Source organism: Brassica napus, chromosome A3 (genome assembly GCF_020379485.1).
Source record: "Brassica napus cultivar Da-Ae chromosome A3, Da-Ae, whole genome shotgun sequence".
NCBI lineage: Eukaryota > Viridiplantae > Streptophyta > Magnoliopsida > Brassicales > Brassicaceae > Brassica > Brassica napus.
In genome coordinates this window covers 11813035-11836110 of record NC_063436.1, presented here as the reverse complement: position 1 = coordinate 11836110, position 23076 = coordinate 11813035, and the positions used below count along the sequence as shown (strand labels likewise).

Below are 23076 nucleotides of genomic sequence, written 5' to 3'. Positions count from 1 at the left end.
CTCTCAGATAGCAAATTAGCTAGACACAACCTCCCACTCGAGAGGTAGGTTCTAACACATCGATATATATATATATACAAACTGGTAAAACTCGGTGTGAGTTCTTTTCTCCAGTAATTTTCTGTTTTGGTTCGTTTAGTCTTCGTGTTCAAATGATAAGAGTTTGGCTACTTCTACAAATCACACAACAAACTCAATCACCCTGACTGTGACACAAGGTGAAGATTGAATGACAAACGAATTACACTTTTTATAATAATTGGTGGCCTAACCCTGACGAGTCTTTCTCAAGACCTAAGTCTCAACCAAATCCAAACAACTTATGTTTTAGAACTCTTCCTCTGCTTCTGTTTTTGTGCACTTGGATCATAAAGACAAAACAGTATACTGACAAACAACTTTTGTTGGTCAAAGTTGTATAAAGTTGTTGCCCATTGTTGCTGGTTGTCCACTTGTCTTCAACTCTTGTGCAGTGTGCAGTTTGAATGCAACACATGAGCTTCTTCCACCCTCCAACGGCTTGTCTAGCATCGTTTGAAATACTTTATCATGCTCTATGACCATATTATAAACCACCAATAGAGTGGAATATGCAGACACTTTACTACTGGAAATAAGTAAATTGGATAATATATCTATCTATACTATCATTTGAAAAGTGAATTTATTGAATTGTCATGTTCTCTATTATTTTAGGTTTATTCATATGTTATGTTCAATTATTAGTTTTAATAATTAGTTATGGTGATTTAGTTAACAATTTATCATTATCATCAAAATAATAAAATAATTCTAACGATAATATCATATCATATATATTAAATTTATATGAGAATTGAATTTGTTGGTTTGCCATGCTCTTCATGATTTTAGGTTTACTCATAATTTTATATTTTATCCTCAATTATTAGTTTTAATAAATAACTTTAGTGATTTAACTGATAATTTATCATTAACTTTAGAATAATTAAAAATTCTAACAAAAATATCATAGTTAGATTTATATTATAATTAATTAGTAATATTAAAATATTATATTTATTATATTTAGTTTAGTAATATTAAACCGACTTTGTCTCTCTCTCTCTCTCTATATATATATATAATACTACCTATGAACAATACATATACACAAGTTCTCATCAAAATAACAAGTTTCTTCGGGCATTATCTATATTATTAAAACTGAAATATCTTTTAGTAATATTTGAAAACATGGATAATAATTTAAAAAAAATGAGAATTGTTTGAAAACATGGATAACAGAATAAAAAAGAAGTATAATGTCTTTTTAGTAATTACGTTAATTTTCTTTCCATAATTATACTACTTTAACAATACATCATATCATTAATTATATTACCATAACAATAATAGTGAAGATTTTTATTTATTAGTTAATCAACATTAACTTTGTGCTAATTATAAAATAAAAAAATGTAAATAACTCGGTTTTGTATAAGTTTAAACGTTCGATTTAATTTGTTTTACTAATAACTTTTTTTTTAATTTTAGTTTCAATCGGTAGAAAATTACGTAGCCAAAAACATAATTCGAAGACATGTTTTTGTGAATAAAATAATAACCTAAACTAAAATAATAAAAATGTATTACATTAATATCACTTAATTTTTCACTCTAAATAATTATTTTACTAAATAAAAAACTCTTTTATTTTACTTAATTTAGCCAAACACATAGAAAGAGTCATTTTTATTAGTTTATAAAATCAATTAGGCATGAACATTGGCTATCCATTTAAATACGAGTTGTTTTTTTGGTATCGTTTTTGTTTTGAAATTAGGCTACACTTGAATATTATAAATTTATGTGTTGGTTTTGAATTGGGTCCTTATGGATTGGATGAGTTCTGTTTTAATGTATAGGAACCTAAAAATATCTAAATAACAAATGTATCTTAAACGGGTTCGAATATTTGTACAAAAAATAAATCATATTATCCGATTCAGTTTAGGTCTTTTGAATACAATTAGTTATATTACGACGCATCTAAGATATATAACACTAATAAAAAACAAATATCAATATATAAAAATGTAAGAACCAATATCCGCGCGGATGCACGGATCAATTTCTAGTATATTTTTAAAGAAGAAGTTGACTTCTTTGGTTTCTATTAGAAATATTGATCCAATTTAAAAGTGTATACTGTATAAAGGTTTTCACACACATCAAAAAATAATAAATACATCCTTTTAGCTATTAGTTTTTGGTTTTATCAATAAATTTTCTCCACTCAAAATTTTGCTTTAAAATTTATATATAAGTTTTAAAAACAAATGCATTAATTATATCCTAAAAATTAATCTTTTGTATACAAAATCTATTCGATTTAAATTGAAGTAGAAAATAATACTTTCTTATTTGTAAGTGGTTTTTATAGATTTTCATTCTTTTTTAACTAATTTGAACCATTTCATTTATTGTCTTTTCTATTTCATTTATTACAAAATATAAAACATAACTTACTTATTTTTATATGTTTAATTACATTTTTTATATTTTTTCCTCTTTCAAAATATTTCATTAATTGTATTTACTATAACAATTCAGCTTTATTTATTTAACGTGTTAACCATAATAATTTTACATATTTTTGAATAAAATTATTCTATTAGTAAAGAATTCAAATAGGTTAACAAATTTTCTTTATTGTTTTCATTATATCTTGTGCGTTTTTATAGGAATATTTGGGTAGTAGTAGCTGGCGTTATCGAAGTACGTACTTTATCTTTTACTCAGTAAAGTTATAAGGGAGAATTTGTGAAATAGCCAAAAAAAAAACTAAAATTAGATTTATAGAGTGAGAGTAGAGAGAGATAGGAAGAGGATTGAAGAAAGAGAAGAGGATTTTGGTTAGTTAGCTAATTTGGGGTTTTTGTGTAGCTATAGGGTGCAATTTCTCAAGTTAGGATTAAATGTGCAGTGTTTTTTCTCTTTTTCTTGTTGTATAAAACTATAATTTTTGCAAAAGATGGTGATTGGTGAGATCAGTGTGGTTTTCAAAAATTACCCTTGAATACTGTCTCGTATTTGTTTGTTTACACATATGCACTTCTTCCATTTTCGAAAGATAGATTTTACAAAGTATTCACGCATTTTAAAAATATAATAAATATTTACAATTAAATTTATTATTTATATCACTATATATTTTTTAATAACTATCAACTAATATTATTTAATCAATTCAAATATTTTTAATTAATGTTTTTTAAAAGTATATAATTTATCAATATTAACTATTAAAAATATCTTAAAAGTTTAAAAAATTTATTTTTTTAGAACAAAAAATAACTCTACAAAATTCTATATTTCTTTCTATGCACGTATATTTACTCCCGAATATCCCCCCTCCCCCCTGAAATTCACGTTTTATTGTTTTGTTAATAAAGTGTTGCTCGAACGTTCGACATCTTTTTAAAAAAATCGACACCGAAAGGAATAATTGGTTGACTAACATTTTGTTTTTGTTTTCACAGTACATACTTGCCGAGCTGTGCCTAGGGATACATAACAAATTGCCTCAATTCATATATATACACAAACTTATATAATAATGTGTCACTATCCCAATAAATAAATAATTAGAGTAAACATCAAAATATAAAAATTAAATTTCTAAGATCGACATTTAACAGCTGTTTATAGACAAAATGACATTATGTCCACTTACTCTCTTTTGTGATATTTTTTTTTTGTCAACCTCTTTTGTGATATATTTGTACAAACGTAAGATATGGACATATTTAAATTTGAGAAAACTTATTTCAGCAGATGCATCATTACCTGAAATTATAAATATAATAGGGGTTGATTAGGCCAGTTAATATTTTTAACCTTTCTTATAATATAGTATTTCAATAAGCCTCTTAGATTTTGGTAAACTTTAATTTTCTAATAATGCAACTAATTTACAAACAGAATTTTTTTTTTTTTAAATTAGAAACTTGGTTGAACAAGTTTATAACTTTATATGGGTAAAAATAAATGGAGCAGACGGGGTCGATAATTAGAAGTTTATATTAGCTCAATGTTCAATTAGATTTCTTGGAGTATCTCATAAGATCACATTGCATTTACTTTCTTGTTTTGAAACTCAATTTTATATTATTTTATTTACAAGATGATGCAGGTGAAAGTTTATTTTCCCCTCGCGAAGGCACAACTCTGCATACGTGATAAAATATCATACATTTCAATAAGTTCACAATTACTTTTTTGTAACAGTTGTTTATTTTTCTCGCCGGCCAAGACTTCATCTTTCTTTATTTGATGTATTTACGTTATTGTACTATCCTTTGTCTTATTATTATGAACAAAAATGCATTGAACAGGCTTCTTCTTAAAATAAATTACATGTTACTAGTTGCAATTATCTGTTAATGAGTTAAAGCATGAAAATGCTACTAATAATTCTTTTCTTTCTATAAAAATGTAGTCTTAATCGGCTGCAAAGACGTACAATATTATAGAAAATGTTGTTAACAGAAAAAATGCTACTTTCTCCCTTTCTAAATGATGTATGTTTTAGAGTTTTCACACAAATTACGAAAACATATTATTAAATATATTGTTTTTTTTGTGATTAGCTATGTTCCATATTTTCTAACCAATTAAAATTTATTAAACCCAATTAATGTTTTCAAAAACATTTTTTTCTCTAAAATATGAATTATATTGAAACATATTAAAATTTCATCGCCTTTGCAACCGATTAACATTTTAAGTATCTATCTGCAAATATTTCAGCCAACAAAAATATTAAAACGGATAAGTTTTGGTAATAAGTAGACACTAACACATGTATCACCTCTTCAGTTTAATATAAACTAAAATCCCTGTGAATAATTTATGTGTAGGTAGTATCCATTTTTTTTTGTCAACAGGTAGTATCCATTTATTTCTAGTAAACTAATAAAATAAATACTTTTAGCAAAAAAAAGGTAATAAAATCATTATTAGGTAACTGATAATGGACGGACGATTTATTTTTATATTTATTTTTATTCCGCTATTCGTAATCTTTGTAACATCTGTCAAAAACAAAAATTTGGTATAAAATTTAATATTTACACCTAAAAAAAATCATCGCTTGTTTTACCTATATATATATATTAAAAGCTGATTAAAAAAACACCTAAAAGGGTTTAACAGCAAGAGAGAGAGAAACCAGATCTCAGTTCGGGTCCGGTGTACGGCCGGCGCGTGAGCGTGCGTGCCGTCGCTGGAGCCCTTTTCTTTTTTATAAGTTGTCCCCTCTCGCTCCCTCTTCGCAGTTCCGTCATCGACCGCCTTGTCGGAGCTCTGGTACCGCAACCATCCTCATCGGTGGCTCAGCTTCTGGAGTAACGACGCGAGCGATTGGAGGTTCCCGACGGAGATGGAGTGGCTTGCATGTTTAGGTAGTGTGTTCCGGGAGATGGAGGCTTCCCTAGCTCCATCGATGCCGGCCTTTTGCGGGAGGTGAAAGTTTTCTCAGTTTCACCGTCGCCGCTCTAGCTTCCGGGAAGGAGAGGCTCAGTCAGATCTGTCTTCGCCGGCTTTTGGTCACGGAGAGTGGAGGCTTCTAAAGTTCCGCGCTGCCGTCTTGAAACCCGAGGTCCTTTGGGTTGTGGTGTCTAGCTTGAGGTGTGAGAAGTACGGTTTGCTTCTGGTAGCGGTTCTCGGCTCGCCTGTTTAGGGTTTGTGGTGGTTCATAGTCGGAGGAGATCTCGTTAGTTCGATGGATCTCTCCGGCGAGAAGACAGAGCGGAGTAGAGTGGTTATGGTTACGCCGGTGGCTCTTCAGGTTCTGAGCGCCGGTGAAACGAGGTTGTCGGTGGTAAGTTCCGGCGGCTGTGCGAAGGGGGTGAGATCAAGTTGAGGCGGGTGACGCGTGGCATGCTGATGGCCTAGATTCTTACACGTGTGCAATTCCCAGCCTCCTTGTCGCGACCCGAGGGCAAGCTGTTCGGGTTAAATGTTTGGGCTTTTGGGCCGTCTACTTTTCTTGGGCTTCGGCCGTTATTGCTGTAGCCCTTTTCGTTTGTGGGTCGTTTTTTTTTTTGTTAGCTCTTTGTGTAATTGGGCTTCGGACGTCTGGGCTTGGCCCGTTGGATTAATTTAAACAACACCTTGGCGGAAAAAAAAAAGTTTTACCTATATCAATTCAGAAGAAAACAAACGAACCATATAGGACCACCCCTATGGATCTAGTTTCATTGTTGCTTAATTGCTTTCCCCGATGGTTCATGGATACATTTGGCTAGATGCCTGTCATGTTCATTTTTTTTTTCAAAAAAGAGTTAACATAAATGAAGAGGAGAAAGAGAACTGATGATCAGAGTTAAAAAAATGGATGAATTTCATGATTACCAACTTTATAGTATCATTATTAATCTTTACATTCACTAATAGAATATTTTTAAAAATACATTTTTCATTAACTAGCAAAAGATTTTTATATCTTTGTTCTCTATATATGTAATAAATAATTATTTAAATAAATAAAAAAATAAAAAAATAATTTTTTAGTGTTTCCGAATTATACATTTTCAAATTCAAACTTTTTTATAAGTTTTTTTCCGATTTTTTTTTTCTAAATTTCTTTTTGAAAATCAAAACTTATGTTTCAAACTATTTTTAAAATATTTTATATTTTTTTATATTTATTAGAATTCTAAATTTCACATTCTAAAAACTCTACATCACCCCTTAACTCTAAACCCTAACTCTAGATTAGTTAACGTTAAAGATATAAATATTTTTTTTATTGTTCATTAGAAGTGAAGATAAAATTGGTTAGTGTAAATATGAAAAGTGGCACTATGAATATGATATTTATTGTAATTTTTTTTTAAAATAATGAAAAGATGATAAAGTAATCTCAATTGTTATAATACTGTAGAGAAGTTGACAAGTTGATGATATATTCAACAATTGTCCATTTTATCAATTAGAATTACTCTTTTCGTGTTTTTCTTCTTCTTTTTTTTTGTTGCTTAAGAGCTCGACTTCCTTATCAGACGTAATATTGTCATACAACACGACAAACCAATTTTGGGAGTCAATGTAGCATAGATTTTTAGCAACAAAAAAAACAAAAAAAATTAGCTAAGATTATACGCAATCGATCGTCATGCATGACATTATCAAGACGTTAACGAAATGAACTTAAAATAAAACAAACAAGCTCCCTAAGTAAATTTCATTATATCTTGTTAGCTAAATAATATTCAGTTTATTGTGTTTTCATTTAATTATGTTAATCTAAGGTACACCTAAAAGATCTAAGAACCTTAATTAAATCTAGATCACGCGAGAAAATATATTTTGGGAAAATGCTATTGGGAATTGTTGTTTGGGTTGTGCTAGTGCGATAATATAAACGTTTTTATTATTAGAAATAAAATGCTAGAAGTGATCTAGTTGGTAGAAAATACAACTACATGACCTTATTATACCCAAAAGTTAGCTATTTCTGTTTGCAAAATATTTAACTGGGAAAACTTTCACCCCCCCCCCCCCCCCCCCCCCCCCCCCCCCCCCCCCCCCCCACCCCCTCTAGAATTTTAAGTTTTTAAAATATAATTTACGCCAATGCTTAAAATGATATACAATTTATACATAGTCCAGGATGGTTTTAAAAATCACAAGTTTAAAAGAACCTTCCTTAAATATGGTTTTACAATAATGTTTTTAAAATTTTTTTATATAATGCACTTTAAAATTTTATTCATTGTGTTGTAAACCAATAAAATTTTCAGCTTTTCATACATTTAAACAAAACAACTCAAATTTAACTATAAATATAGTATTTATCTGTGATTAACAATTTTAATAACTTAACTACAAAATGATTTTTTTGACACTTTAAAAATAACTTTTTTTTTTGATAAGGTACTACCTCTTATTTTAATGTCGATTTCAATACACTATTCCCTTTGTATCATTTTAAGAAGTGTTTAAAGTTTTTGCACAAATATTAAAAAAATATAAATTTTTATATAATTGACTTTGGTTACATAAAATAACATTAAATAAAACTAATTCAACCAAGAAAAAAAGATGCAGTATTTTATAATTGGTCAAAAATTTCAAATGATACTAAATTTTACATAGAATTGTGAGAACATCATTTATTTTGAAACAAAATCAAAATCTTTAAACATTAGTTAAACTGATATGGAGGGAGTATATCGTAATTTCATTTAAAATATACTAGGAAACAAAAATTCACTGTATAAATAAACTCACTTTGTCTCTCTTACGTGGTCAGAAATATCTAAGACTCTTTTTGTTTTTCTTTCATTTCGACAAGAAAACTAAGAAACAGACAAAAAGACAATGGACGGAACAGTCAATGTTCTTTCAAACTTAAGCGACATAGAACTACACAACTTCTTGGTCGATCCAAACTTCGATCAGTTCATAAATCTCATTAGAGGAGATGATCAAACCAATAAAAACCCATCTCTTGAGTTCGATCTTGGTGGTCCTTTCCAAAACAGTCCAAGTTTCGTCGACGAGAACCATTTTATCCCATCACATGTCAATGACCTTTTCGACGAACTGCCTGACTTGGACTCCAATGTCGCCGAGTCCTTCCGTAGCCTCGACGCAGAGAGTGTTAAGGCAGGCGGTGACGACGATTACAACGACTACGACGACTCTTCAGCCACCACGACGCATACTGATGGAAGCCGTAAGACGAGGACGGATCGGTCAAAAACTTTGATCTCTGAGAGGAAAAGGAGAGGCCGTATGAAGGATAAGCTTTACGCATTGAGAGCTCTTGTTCCTAACATTACTAAGGTAAAATGTATTCTCTTGAAATAATTATAGGAACATGAAACTGAGAGGAGTTTTTTTAATTTGTTACATTAGATGGACAAAGCATCTATAGTTGGAGATGCGGTGGCTTATGTTCAAGAACTGCAATCCCAAGCCAAGAAACTCAAGGCAGACATCGCTGGCCTTGAAGCTTCTTTAAACTCTACTGGAGGGTACCAAGAACCTGCACCAGATGCTCACAAAACTCGTCGCGGTCTCAATCCTCCTGTTTCCAAGAAAATTATTCAGGTATTAAACCAATCTTCTTGAAAACATCAAAACCTTGTTCACGAAGCGGAATATCAATATTTTTCAAGAATATATGTGACGAGAATTTCATTAGGTTTTCGGGCGGATTTTTCTAGTTTTATGTTGCCATTTACATCCCAATTATTACAAGTTTGTATTTGTGTGTGTTAGATGGATGTTATTCAGGTAGAGGAGAAAGGATTTTATGTGAGATTGGTGTGTAATAAAGGAGTAGATGTTGCTCCATCACTCTACAAGTCTTTGGAGTCTCTTTCAAGTTTCGAAGTGCAAAACTCCAATCTAAGCTCTCATTCTCCTGACACATACCTCTTGACATATACATTGGATGTAAACCAACTTGTCCCCTTCTGCCTTTTTTGTTTTGTTTCTCTATATATCCCAGATGTACGTCTTACTAATTACCGGTTTTACTTGTTTGCTGGAAACAGGGGACATGTTTTGAACAGAGTTTAAACTTGCCTAACCTGAAGCTGTGGATCACTGGATCACTTCTAAACCAAGGTTTTGAATTCGTCAAGGCATTTACTTGATTCTATAATGCAATCTGATTAATAACCGGTTCTGCATTTCACTGATTGTCTTCCTTTATGTATGTTTCATAACTTCCATGGGTATAATTTTTAATTCTAAAGCTGATGAGTAGTATTTTTTCATTTTGCTTATAATCTCAACTCTTTTAAGTTTGTCATAAGAGAGTGATGTTATTGGAAGACCATTCACATTCTTGATTCTACGTCTTGATTATATTCTTCATGTAATCTCCATTCATCTAGTTCTTTTGTAACCGCGCTATTCATAACATTCATACCAAAAAAAAAACCATTATCATAAGCTATTGATCTTAATATCATTTTAGTCTCAGCCCCTTCTTTGACACTCTTTATGTCCATTCATACAAATATTTCATACACCTCATAACGGTTCAGGTAATTCCAAAGTTTTTATTATTAAACAGGTAATTAGAATACTTATTTCTTACTCGTTTAAATATAATTAAATCTTCAGTGTGTAATTATTTAATGCAATTCAGAGTGAGATTATAAAAACTCCAACACACCTTAGCTGTTTAAGGGAGAGGAAAAAAAATAGATTTGTGTAGATCCAGACTCTGGGCTTCGACACGTTGATTTGTTTTTTATGCTTTTTCTATTCAATTTTTATTAATTTATATTAAATTTGGCATAACTTGTCATCATTTGTGCTTTTTCCTGATGATTTGGAAAACAGTGTAACATTTTTCGTTACATGATCGTGACCAAAGTTGACCATTACAAATCATGAACAAAATAGTCACATTTTAGAAACGTTTTTAATCATAACAAAAAGGATTCCTGACAAAAAATGATCACGAAATGGCATGAAAATAATTGCTTCTATTTATCTACGTTTTATTCGTGTCAAAATTATAACTATTATTTACACCAAAAAAATTATAACTATTAGTCCCGATATTGTTCGTGGAAATTTGTGGCTCGTAGTCACGTATAATTTTGTGACATAATCATGGATTTAGTACTCACGAAATTGTTTGTGGTTTATCGTGACTAGTTAGCCACAAAATTTAATGTGGCAATTCATGTATACTCTAAGGACACGAATTAAGCTGGTCAAGGTTTTAATCGTGAGTAAACTGAAACTTTTTTTTTATATAAATCCTTAAAGCCCAGCAATTTCAAACCTAATTATTAATATATTACAATATGAAAATGTTTTACAAACACTAGAGCCTAAACTCAAAAGCTAATACCAGCTTACAAAACCAGAAGTATAAGTTTACATTACATAAAACAAAGGACTTGAAGCATTTTTAGACTAGTTCAGTTGAGGAGAAGCAGCATAAGCTGTGGCATCCGAAAAAGCAGCAGAGGCAGCAGCATCCTGAAAAAGCAGCAGAGGCAGCATGAGTTGTTGGATTCACACCAAGAGCCTGTAAAATCGTGTTGAGGGAGGTTCTCTTGTTGCAACCATCTCCAGTTTAATATCAGTCTCCAAAGCTATAAAATCTCCTTTGAGTGTAGTCATATCAGTCTTGAGAAGTTCCACATTAGTGTTGACAAGTTTAGCATTTGTCTACATACCAAAGATGTGCAAGTCCATGTCTAGGCTGTGTTTAAGAGATGTTGGGACTGACTGAGGTGGGTATATACTCCCTTTGCTTGTCTGTCCATGCTGAAAACAATGGAAACAATGAACATAAAGCACATGGATAGATACATATAGCAAGACAAGTACCAATGTAAACAATGGAAACAAGTAATGACAAGCACCAAGACATAAAAAAGTTGTGAAAATAAAACAAGCATGTTCTAAACAATAGTGATTAAGAAGAGATTTTAAGCAGACAAGTAATTACACATAAAAATATAAAATAAATCAATAAAAATTACCTTGAGATATTCTTGATCAAGTAGGACGCGTCTTGTAGTTGTTCAGTTGAAGCAGTTTGGCTGACACCATTGGGAGAGTCCTCATTGAGTGTCATTGGGTCCACAGTTTCCCCAACCTCAAGGACAAGTTCCTCAGTACGTTCATCAATGAATGAATCATCTTTGTGAGTGTGTGTCTTCCGCACAGGCTCGGTGGAAGGTGGGGGTTCCCAAATCACCATCAACAATCTACAAAACAAAATAAAAGGTGATATTTGATAAATCATGGCTTTCATAAGTTTTTGACGATGGTAAGTCTGGTTTTAAAATAATTTTTGGTCTTTTTAGAGTTTTGTATGAGTCATTACAAATTTAGGTACACTGTAGATTTGAATGGAATTTTTGGAACATTTTGGAGCTTAAGCATAATTTAAGTTTAAAAATATATGTTAGACTCGCACAAAGTACATGGTGTCGATCGACATCCATCTTGATCACAAGGCAACATACAAGTTTTAAAAAATTGCAAGATTGGCACATAAGTTCCCTTATTTGCATAAGAGTTCTAAATGTGTTTTAGTGTATACTATGTTTTCTTAAGAAAAATTTTTAGGCTACGCTTTACTTTCTCTTAATTGGAATTTTAGAGAGTTTTGGAAGGAAGAATCAGAACTCCTTCAGAGATTGATTTGGAACTCAAGTACTTGTTACTTTAATCTAATTATGCAGTTTATTCAGATTATGATTTTTGTTTCATTGATTATGTCTCAGTAATTCACTTGTTAAGTGTAGGGTTATTTAAAGGTTATTGACGAATTTTAAGACTGGTCAAACTGTTATGGTATCTCATTGTTCTTCATCTAGAGTGTTCTTCATACTGATTCTAGATTAATCGCATGAAATTTAGATTATAGGATAATTGCTAGACATGACAATGTTATTGATTTCCTGACATATCTTGAATGAGAAAAATATCTATATACAAAGTAATTTGGTTTAGGGATTTTGTGAACCGATCAACTCACTCTTAATGTTTGTTTGAATTGATTGAATTTGCAAAGGAATGTGGAATTCTAGATTTAAAAATAGATAATCTCTACAGGAAGTAAGTTGATTGATTTTACTGTTGTGTTTTAAATTCAAGAATTGTTCTTCATTAAATCCCTTATAACTTGATTGATTTGCAATTCTGTATTTTATGTTTTTGCTTGATGGTTACTGTGATGTTAATATGATTAATCGTTTGTATCTATTTATGATCCTCTTAGTCGATCATACTTAATACTTTTAATATATCTCTACTTTGGTTAAAGTATGATCTATGGATTATGATCAAAAGGATTCATAAACTAATTGCTCTGTCTTCAAAATTATAATATAAAAAGTTGTCTACATCACTCTAAATGTTTGACTATTCATTACAAAAAGTATTCTGGTTTCATAGAAGAGAAGCATCACAAGAGCTTTCTGGTTACGATACACCAATGAATTACACATTATTGCCATATTACTTCAGAAGCAAAGTAAAGGAGGTGTGCTTCTAAAAGTACAAGATTTGGTAATTGTAAGTGTCAAACATAGTAGAAAAAACCCCAAACGTATATATATATATCACCAAGAGAAAGGGCTAGCTCCTTGCAAAAACACTTCATTCTCCACCTCTTTTACCCTCTGGCATACCTGATTGCATATCTTTATCGCCATCGCCTGCAGCAACATTATTTCATTGTGTTATAATCATCCCAATTTTGCAGCACTTCTATTCGAATAAGCTTAAAAAGAAGCTTACCTTGTCTGCAAGGGGATCAAATGATGCGTAGAGTTCAAAATCTGGTGTGACCCAGCATAGCAGAGCTGCAGCAATTTTCACAAAACTCTTTTTCTGTCAGCTCGCATCAACAAGATTTTCGTATTTTGTTAAAATGTGCATATTCAGGAACTTACTGTAGTTTTCGTCTCTTCTATATTGAGTCTTGTGGGGTCCCAATCCTTTCTCATGCATTGAAGCATAGAGTTTCTGGTATGCTCGGTATAGACTGCAACACAAATAGATCAGTATCTTTCCCGTTCCAAATACTAATCACTCAATGGAGATTCATGGCTTTTACCTTTTCTGTTGTCTGTGACTAGTTACTGGAGGTGAGAACTCAGAGGAAACGTATTGATCTAAGTATATACTGCGATACATGAAATGCCAAAGTCCAAAGGGACCTCCAGTTCCCACTGATACCTCCGTTGAATCTTGTCCCTGATTATTAGTAGATGATGGTTTCTGTCTAAGCCGGCGGTCTATTGGCAAATCCTCAACACGCAATCCACCTTCAGCGATTGATCTTTGAACCGTAGTAAGGATATTTGACTTGAGAAGAACAGCCTCGATACGAACCCTACACAAGTTTATGGATCTCAATAACATGCCTATAGAAACAGTATGTCAAAAACACAAGTATCTTCAAGTATGAAACCGATTTTTACCTGCAATCTTTGAGATGATAGAAGGCATCTGAACGCGTGGTAAGCAATATCACATATGTATCATCCTACATCATCCAGTAAGTTAAACATATCAATACTTTAGATGGTTTAAGAAGCTCTTTACAGGCATTAAGTTATGACTCACATCGAAGAAGTGGACATAGGCATGCAAAAAGGCCTGAGGATTATATCTTGGTAGACAGATTGGTGAGAAAGATTCTGATGTCCTGCTAGCAGAGAGGACTTAGTGAGATCAAGTTACACACAAAACAAATGTATGGTTCACTGTTTGTAGATAGGCAAAATATTTAGCACTTGCCTGAATGATTCTGAAGACATAACAAAATTTGAGAGTAGAAGCAAGTCATCGGGATGGAGAGAAGCTTTCTGTGCACCAGCAAGACTGATAACCTGCACAGAAGGCCATGGAGATATGGTTTGGAAGTAGATAATCTTCTAATTTTCTTCTTAAAAACAATTCCATAGGGTTTTCTTTTTGTACAAAATAGCATTAGGTTGTACAAAGGTTTTTTGAAGTGAATAAAATTTAAAATTCTTTCAAAAAAAAAAGATAACCTGCAAGTTAACATACAGTCAACAAATATGATGGGTTTCCAGGCTGAAAAACTTTGATCTATTGTACAGCGGCGTGTACCTTGTGTCTGCACATTAGCAGTGAAAACAAGACCCCAGACGCGCAAACGTCTTGTAATACTGTCCCTGTAGCTTTCCTCGACGCATGCGGAAGGGGAAGACAAGTGTAGGCATGTAGAAATGTAGCTGGGTTCCTAAAAATTAGGAAGATCATCTCAAAGCTTGTTAGAACATTGTCTACCTGAAGCTTAGGAGTATACCGAAAAGAGAAAAGGAGTAACAAGAACATTATGGCTATGGGAAAGACAATAAATAGACTACAACATTCTAATAAAACTTAGGCTTGTTATACAAATTGGATTACTTCGTATATTAGCCTCTTTTTACATTTTTGCTAAAATATGTCTATCATTAATCACAATGTTAGCTTCTAACAGACAACTGATCCATGAAACGATGTGTACTTTTATAACAATTCCAGTGAAAAACGTCCTCATTATCCAAGTTTTTCTAGAGATTAGATCATCACTTCTAACACAAATAAAGATAGGTGTAATTTTCCTCCAGATTTGGGAGCCATAGCGTACAGGAGACTAGTAGAACTTCGGCAGCCTCACTCTCCACATTAATATTAGTAAAATAACAGGAAAACAATGTGAAAGGCAAGTGATTGAGTGGGAGATCAGAGACAAACCAGCTAAATGAATGGACAAGAGATGAGAAGACAGCATCTGTCCCTCCAAGCAAGGGTGTCATGTCGAACTTTGCATTCTTCTCAAAACATCTGTCTATTGACTTTGTTAAAATCACTATCATCTGCATCACCAATATTGCATTTTGGTCATTTGAACCGCTTATTTGAACATGAAAAAAGTTTCTAAAGAAAGGATACACAGAGCAGTAGTGCTGTTGTTACCTGACCATAAAGAAGATCCAACTGCCCCCTTAAATACTCATATGTTTCATCTGTACAGCTGATGCAAACCAGGTATATTGGCCCTTTCACGAGAAAGACAACCTGAAATGGACCATACACATGAACTACTTATTGTAACTGAACAGAACACTTCCATCAGGGTGCAAATGGAAGTTTATTTCCTGGGATAAAATATGGTGGAATGAAGCATTCCTCAATATGTTGAACGGAATGGAATAAGCATTCCACTCGTCGACTAGAAAATAAACAAATTCAAAGGAAATTTTTTGTTCATTTATCTCCATTTTGCCATTCAATTCTCTACACCAATGTATCTGATTAAGTAAGCTAATAAAGGAACTACCGCCAAACTATAGAACTTATTGGGAAAAGAATTTCGAATACCTGGTGTTTTCCTGCCTTGACTAAATTGACACGGTCACCACTGAAAAACAATGGGTTAGGCATGAAACGTTAAAAGACAAAAAAATATAATTATCAAGGGAAACAAACAGCAGAGAAAGCATGTGCAATTCACCCATTCTCAACAAAGGAAATAATAGCTTGAAGAGTAGCTGAAAATCCAGCAAGCTTATGTTCATCTCCATATCTGAAAAAAAAAGTAAATCAGTTAAAACCCGGAATACAATAGTGAATAGTTAAATTATGAAGAAATGAAACAAACCTGGAATATATGGGTTTTCCGGAGTTACTCAATATAAAGAAATGCTTCTTCCTCTTTCTCCACGAAAGAGAAGCATCATCCTGCGTTTCATTAATATAAATGGTTTAATCATACCATACCGTTAACAGTTAATACTACTTTAGCAACATTCTTAATGAACTCATAACCCAACAATCCATGGATGAAGCTCACCTCGTCGACGTGGCGTTTCCCAGGCAACCACGCGGCTTCATGCTGAGAGGCGGTGTCAGCGTCCACATTAGCTTCCCGAATCTCATCCTCGTCAGCTTTGTAGGTAGAGGAAGCTCCGCCGCTGCTCCCTCTCTCCCCATCGTAACCGCTGCTCGTCGGACTCGGCGGCTCCTCCCCTGCCTCCATTTCCACCGGATGCTCCTCCGCCCTTGGCAACGCCTCTGTCTCCTCCCCGCCTTCAATCCCGTTGGCCGATGCAACCTCCTCGTCATCATCATCATCGGTGGGGGTTCCATCAGAGACTCCGCTTGGCTCAGAGAGATTCATTGACTCCAGCTGACTTTGAACACGGTCCGAATTCGTCCCCGGATCGGTGCTAGGGTTCGGATCGGCGAAATCGTTGGCGGAAGAAGAAGAAGAAGAGCTCGAATCTGAAGTCGTCATTGTTGAAATCGATAGAGATTCGAGGGGATTGCCAAGGAAGAGAAAGCGATCCAACGGCAAGTCTTGTTGTTCATTGAAATCTCTGCAAAATCACTTTTGTCCACGAGAAGATGATTCACGATCCACCATTGGATCCAGTTTTAGTCGGATATGTTTGACCCGCTTAGTAACCCGTACGAGAAGATGATTCACGATCCACCATTGGATCCAGTTTTAGTCGGATATGTTTGACCCGCTTAGTAACCCGTCTTGTTGGGCTTTTCCTATTAAGAAAGGGAAGGGAGGAGCTCGGGTTGGGTCTCTCACTTACTATGTGCAATGTTTTATTTGGTTATATTATATCGCGTGAAATGTATCGATGTTTTTTTCGGCAAATATTTCCATTAATAGCAAAATCTAAAGTGATTTTTTTTTTTTTTATCAACTTCCAGGGTACGAAATCTAAAAGTGATTGGTTTCCCTTCTGATATCACTAGGGTACATATATTTTTTTTTTTTATCAACTTACATGACAAGAAATACATTTTTTTTACGTAAGCAGATGTATGTGCCGTAAAGGAAACAGTAAAATCATTTTTAACGATGTTTTCCAAAGAATAGTCCTTCTCCAAGTTTGAGGTTTCATCTGTTGTGGAAGTTTGTTTGTCCTTACTTTGATATTTGGCCTCTTCCATTTCAGACACATGCAGGTACTCTGTAAGTAGAGAGCTCTCATCAAATCCTTATGCCATTGATCTTTTCATTCCGTTCGGCATCTGATACAGCCGAAGCATTCATTTCGATGCCAAACACCTGTAAGAAGAGCCTAAGAGGTTTAACACCGAACCTTCCCACTTCCATAGTTAAGTTCACCAAAACATTGGTGGATTGTTCCTGGTGGTGCAATATTTGATACTCCTACGTAATCTTTTGTCATAAATGTTTTACAATGGGAAACCGATTGTGATGATCGGATTCGTATCAACAATTTTTTTTGTGTATAAAACGTGAAGTGTCTACAGTACCAGCTAGGGACGACATAGTTTGTAATGACAGACTTATATTATCATCCATTTCATTTCTTTTATTTTAAACAGTTACATGCTTCATCAAATCTGCGGAGGTAAGGGAGGGAGCATGACACTCATGAACAAGAAGCTTCAACAGCTAAGCTCTTGGCGAGGCTACGACAAGGGTCTCCGAAGACTCTGGTAGAGACTTCAACTTTGCAACTCCTCGATCCAACACATGCCTGCCAAATTACAAACTCCATATATAAATAAATTTATGAGTGAAGCTCGAGGGGAAAAAAAATAAAGAGAAAATACTATATTTAAGACCTTGCGGACGATGGAGAGAGAACGAGGGCTATTGCAACGGCCATGGCTGAAACTACCACAAGTGCCTGTGGGTGTACCAAAGCTTGCAAAATTTATAGAAGTGATCACATGAGTGGAGATAGGGCATTTTAAGGAAAGAACCGGGCTGGTTCTGTTTAAGATCTTTGAATCAGAAGCCCACGAGTCCACCGGAGCAGGATGAGATTGTGACACCGTCAAACACAAACTGCTTCCTGTTTGTTTTGTAGCGAATGATATCTTTGTCGGATCTCCTCCCATCTCTTCCAACAGAACAAGAGTGTTCCCGCTTGGTTTTATCCACGAGCGAGGCACGTGATACCTGCAAACCAACAAGAGACAATTAGGATTCGGTTCAACCGAACCACATTTTTTATAGCTATGAACTCTAGTTTTCAAAATTATTTTGCGGTTTTATAATTAAAAAAAAAAATTAAAACCAACCCGATTTATAAATAATTTGAATCGACCTAACAAAAAAATAACCAAAATTATCAGATCTTAAATGGAAAATCGAATTAGCCGAAACCAAACCGTAACTGATCTCGGTTCAATTCGGTAGCTCTTTTCAATTAGCGAATTAACCAAAACAATCAAACTAACCAACCCGACTTAAACAGAACTAACCGAATCTGCAAGCCTAGTACTTACAATGTCTGTGAAGGTTTTCCACAGTTCTTGAGGCATTTGTTGGAACTGTAAGATCCTCTGTAGTTACACGAATCTGTGCAACCATTGTTTCTTGCAATACTGGTTGGCCAGTACCGACCTATACTCTGTCCGTTCACCCACGCAATGCCTTTTCCTGTACCTGTGAAGTCTATAGCTACTGGATCACTCCCAGAAGGAGCATCAAATGTTGTCTGAGAAATATAACAAGTGATTGTTAGACAGTAACAATAATATATGTTTTGGTAAATATATCTAATGTTTTTGTTGGTGTATCAGTTATCATGCATCACCTTGTACCAAACCAGTGGCTGCATAGTGGGCAAAGGAGACTTTGAAACCCATTCAGAAGAATCTCCACTTCCTAAATTTGTGTCTTCCCCTTTGAGTCCAACCTATTGATCAACAACCATTAAGTCGGAGGTAGCACAAGACATTCTTGTGGTTTATTCAAATAAATGCAACAGACCTGATAAGTCCACTGCTGTGAAGACAAATCGATTGAGCTACCACTCTTTGCGCTTTTAAGCGTCACAGGACCGGTTATTCCTGCTCCAAATAAGTCAAAGAAAGCTCCATAGTTCTGAGGAATAAGTTAAGCTAAGCTGGTTGAGTTAATCATGCCTAATAAACATTTTTGTGCAGTAATTTGTTGGTGAATAGAACCTACCGCAAGCCCAACGGTCACACTAAGAAGATCAATTGTGTTCTTCCCGGTGACAAGATTAATTGGGATGTCCAAAGAAATCTTTTGTTTGCCATTTCCACTTCCTACAACCAAGGATCAATGGTCTTGTCAAGAAACTCAGGTGCAAAATTTATTGCAACTGTTTGTGAAAAACTCAAGAGTAACATATATATACCGGCAAGTTTTCCATTTATAAAAGCATAAACCACTTGGCCTATGGACTGGACGTGAAGGACGGCTTTAGATCCTTCGTCAAGGAAAGTCTCATCGCCTTTAATGTCCATCCTGTTTTAGATTAAAGCACATGGTAAAACCTCTGTTAATCAATAATCTTTTGTATGAGGAGAAGTTACTGGCTCAGGCCTACTCTACCTCAGGGAGTACCACAAGTAGTCACTTTCATCAGCTGTTGTGTTGATCTGCTCTAACAATCCAGGTTTCACAAATGCATCTGCTTTTGAGATTCCAATAGGTTCTTTAATGTAGCTCCATTGTGAACCTAACTCCTCAGACGAATCAGCATTAGGCTTTAATGATTGGCTAGAAAACGTGGTAGACTCGGTTGCAGCATTTATCTAACATTTCAAGATTAGTATCAGACTATCAGTTGTTGCCATGTGGGAATATGATAAGTGTTGTGATGATCTCAACAATATGAACAGACCTTTGCTGTGTTGAAAGCTACGTTTTTGCAATCCGGCAAGATGCTTATGGACCATGCAGGCAAGTGATATGAGTTCCCATTGAAAGTCACAGTTGCATCAGATTCCGTACCAATGTTTGCAAGAAAAGCAGCGCATGATCCAGATGATGTTTTATACACAGATGCCTGTGGTATATATGTACACAAGTCAACAAAAAAAATGTTTTTAAAACAAAAGAGGGGAGTGACATGAAATTATATTGTTATTACCACCAAATTTGAACCCAAAGAAGTAACTGTTGGATCTGTGGCTAACAAGGCGTCTTCACAAAGCTTGATAGCCTTGTGTAGATCTCGTAAGTGTCCCCATTTGGGTTGTCTAACAAGTCCTGCCAACACAATAAATTTAACATGGAGTAGGAAAAGAAAACAAAGACATATATAGTGTGGTAAGAATCCTTTACCATACTCATCTATTGGAGCATCATAGTCATAACTAGTAGAGATTAAAGGTCCTCCACTTGTTCTTTCAAAGTTTGTTCCACCATGATACTGAAACAAGACAAGCTCTAGCAGATTAATAACATCGAAAAAGTTGAAACTTAATAGAGGAAACAATCTGGCTTCTCTTCCTGTGAGTTTTATTACCATGTAGTAGTTCTGGAAAGTTCCACTACGTTGGTAAAATATCGCAACTGCAAATGCAAGATCTTCAACTGGTCTATAAGGTGTAGGATCTCCAAAACCAAGGAACCTGGTCGTCCGGACATACAAGAAAGTGAGTTGGAGAAGAACATTATGGTAAAGTAAAAGAACCAGGATACTCACCATCCACTCCAGTTCTCAGTCCACATCTTTGGTTTATTGTTTGAGTTAGGAGTAAACTGATCGCAGTAGAAACCATTGCATGTGTTGATCTACCAAGAAAACAAAAGAAAGAATATCTCTCAATCAAACTTGCTTACTATTCACTCAATCAAGACTCTTAAGCAATGGAATATTCAGAAACTGACAATGGGATCAGGAGCATCTCCTTGTTGGCACATGTTCCAGGGTACTCCAGTATCTAGTGAAAGAGCCATAGAAGCAGACCACTTCATATAACTTTTACCAGCAGACCCATAAGATGAATCAACATTTCCATACTCATTCTCAATCTGACATCCAAATCATGAAAACAGAAAATGAGAAAATGTTACAATTACTGATCAGAATTTTCTTTCAATATGATAAAAAAAAACCTGGGAGAGAATGATTGGACCTCCTTGTGATGCGTATAGCTTTTCTTGCTTCATCAGATCAACAATCTTGGCAGTGAATCGCTGCATTTCTGCCTGCAAACACAAGTGTATAAATTTATTTATGTCATTAACTACTAGAAGTTTATACATTTGCTGACATAATAACCAACTGAAAAACACTTCAGTCACCTAACCATATATACCTTAAATGGCTCGTTATCAGTTCGAAACTTGATCCCAGGAATAAAATGTAGCCATACTGGGAAACCTCTGTTCCACAAAATCCAACCATTTTAGAATTAATAAAAATAAAACAGAATTTACCCCCAAAAAAACACACACAATTATTGTTACCCGTAATTCCATTCTGCGCAAGCGTACGGACCGATTCGTAGATGAACATAGAGACCAGCCTTGGCCACAAGCTTCACAAATTTGACTAAATCGTATCTTCCTTCAAAATTGTACTGCAAAAAAAAAAAGAAATTAAAGATATTATAATGTTTTTTTAGGCATCGGTAATAATAAATTTAACAAAAACTAGAATCAAGCACAAAACCCAAAATGGAAAGGACCTTGTTTTTATGAGGCTCGTGACCATTCCAGAAAACGTAAGTTTCTATAACGTCCAAGCCACCGTCCTTGGATTTTTGTATAAGGTCGGGCCACATCTACAACAAAGCCACCGTCCTCTGTTATCCAGCCTGTCACATATATACACACATACATAACCGTATGTATAGAGTAGACTTACCTCTGGAGTACTTCTTGGATAGTGAATGGAGCCAGAGATCAGAATCTTCCTTTTCCCGTCGATCACAAGAGCACGGTGGTCGTAAGTTACATTGGCCGCCGTAGCCGCCACCACTATCTGAAGAAGAAGACAAGATACAATCTCTATCTTCCTAACTCTTACCATTTCCAGTTCGATTTCAAGATAGATTCGAGTCCCGTCTTTTTTTTTTTCGCTTTAGTTTCTGAATCACCTGTTTCTTTGCCGCTTTGTGTTACTGCATTTTCTCTTCTTCTTTCTTCCAGATGATAATAATCAACTATACAGATGTATACAACATATATATTCAGAAAATTGTTAGAAGATAGATAGACATTGGGTTCCTTTCTGGATAATATGTGGTTGTTACCGCATTGTTTGCTTCTTCCGAGGGTGAAAATGGCGTTACGCAGATGATTGATATGCTAATGCGTATACGTTTTATCAGATCGTCTTCCCTGATTTTCTTCAAGATTTATGGCGGGCGGAAGATTAAAATGATTAGTGTGTAATTAATGTTTTAATCAAGATCAGTTGTGAAGTGATGAAGACGGGCGTATAGTAACTGAGACAGGAAGAAGTTACTACTATTATAAAGGCCATGTCCGGAGAGAGGAATAATGAGGTTTGGTAATTATCTAGTGCTTCTCAGAGTTATATGTGACAGTGGACCCATGATTTATTAGTTTTGTTTGACAACAAGGAGATACCTGTGGTGGTTAGTGGTCGAGAAAGCTACCGGATATTTAGATGAGACGAAGAAAATGGCAACTATGACTTACGAGAGTGCAGTTTTGGCTTTTTACTAAGCTGTTCTTCAGAGTAATTTGAAATTTGATTCTTATAACCACAGTTCTTATAAAATAAATATTTACAATATATACCATTTATTTATTTTCTAATAAATAAATAATAAATAGATTTTATACGATAATCAAATATTTATCTG

The 23076-nt window shown here is 34.2% G+C and overlaps 3 protein-coding genes across 3 annotated transcripts; 1 reads left to right on the top strand and 2 right to left on the bottom strand.

Annotated features, from left to right (window-relative positions):
* Positions 1–7805: 7805 nt before the first annotated feature.
* Positions 7806–9904, top strand: LOC111207395 (transcription factor FER-LIKE IRON DEFICIENCY-INDUCED TRANSCRIPTION FACTOR). The gene is made up of 4 exons (XM_022705382.2): positions 7806–8817; positions 8890–9084; positions 9256–9432; positions 9534–9904. Exons 1-4 carry the CDS (start codon positions 8350–8352, stop codon positions 9633–9635), a joined length of 942 nt encoding a protein of 313 aa, XP_022561103.2. The 5' UTR covers positions 7806–8349; the 3' UTR covers positions 9636–9904.
* A 2926-nt stretch (positions 9905–12830) lies between these two features.
* LOC111214062 (vacuolar fusion protein MON1 homolog) lies at positions 12831–16910 on the bottom strand. Its single transcript, XM_048775897.1, has 14 exons — positions 16334–16910; positions 16142–16221; positions 15995–16066; positions 15862–15901; positions 15457–15558; positions 15235–15356; positions 14602–14734; positions 14266–14357; positions 14092–14173; positions 13947–14011; positions 13580–13858; positions 13416–13507; positions 13261–13325; positions 12831–13178 (listed from the first exon to the last, which is right to left on the bottom strand). The coding sequence occupies exons 1-14, from the start codon at positions 16775–16777 to the stop codon at positions 13083–13085; spliced, it is 1764 nt and encodes a 587-aa protein (XP_048631854.1). The 5' UTR covers positions 16778–16910; the 3' UTR covers positions 12831–13082.
* An 821-nt stretch (positions 16911–17731) lies between these two features.
* Positions 17732–22720, bottom strand: LOC111214061 (beta-galactosidase 8). The gene is made up of 20 exons (XM_048775896.1): positions 22498–22720; positions 22110–22407; positions 21931–22026; positions 21710–21822; positions 21559–21625; positions 21356–21448; positions 21128–21271; positions 20943–21031; positions 20763–20868; positions 20579–20666; positions 20385–20503; positions 20136–20300; positions 19844–20046; positions 19647–19756; positions 19454–19554; positions 19253–19366; positions 19077–19178; positions 18766–18977; positions 18097–18436; positions 17732–18008 (listed from the first exon to the last, which is right to left on the bottom strand). Exons 2-20 carry the CDS (start codon positions 22272–22274, stop codon positions 17901–17903), a joined length of 2535 nt encoding a protein of 844 aa, XP_048631853.1. The 5' UTR covers positions 22275–22407; positions 22498–22720; the 3' UTR covers positions 17732–17900.
* Between the last annotated feature and the right edge of the window lie 356 nt (positions 22721–23076).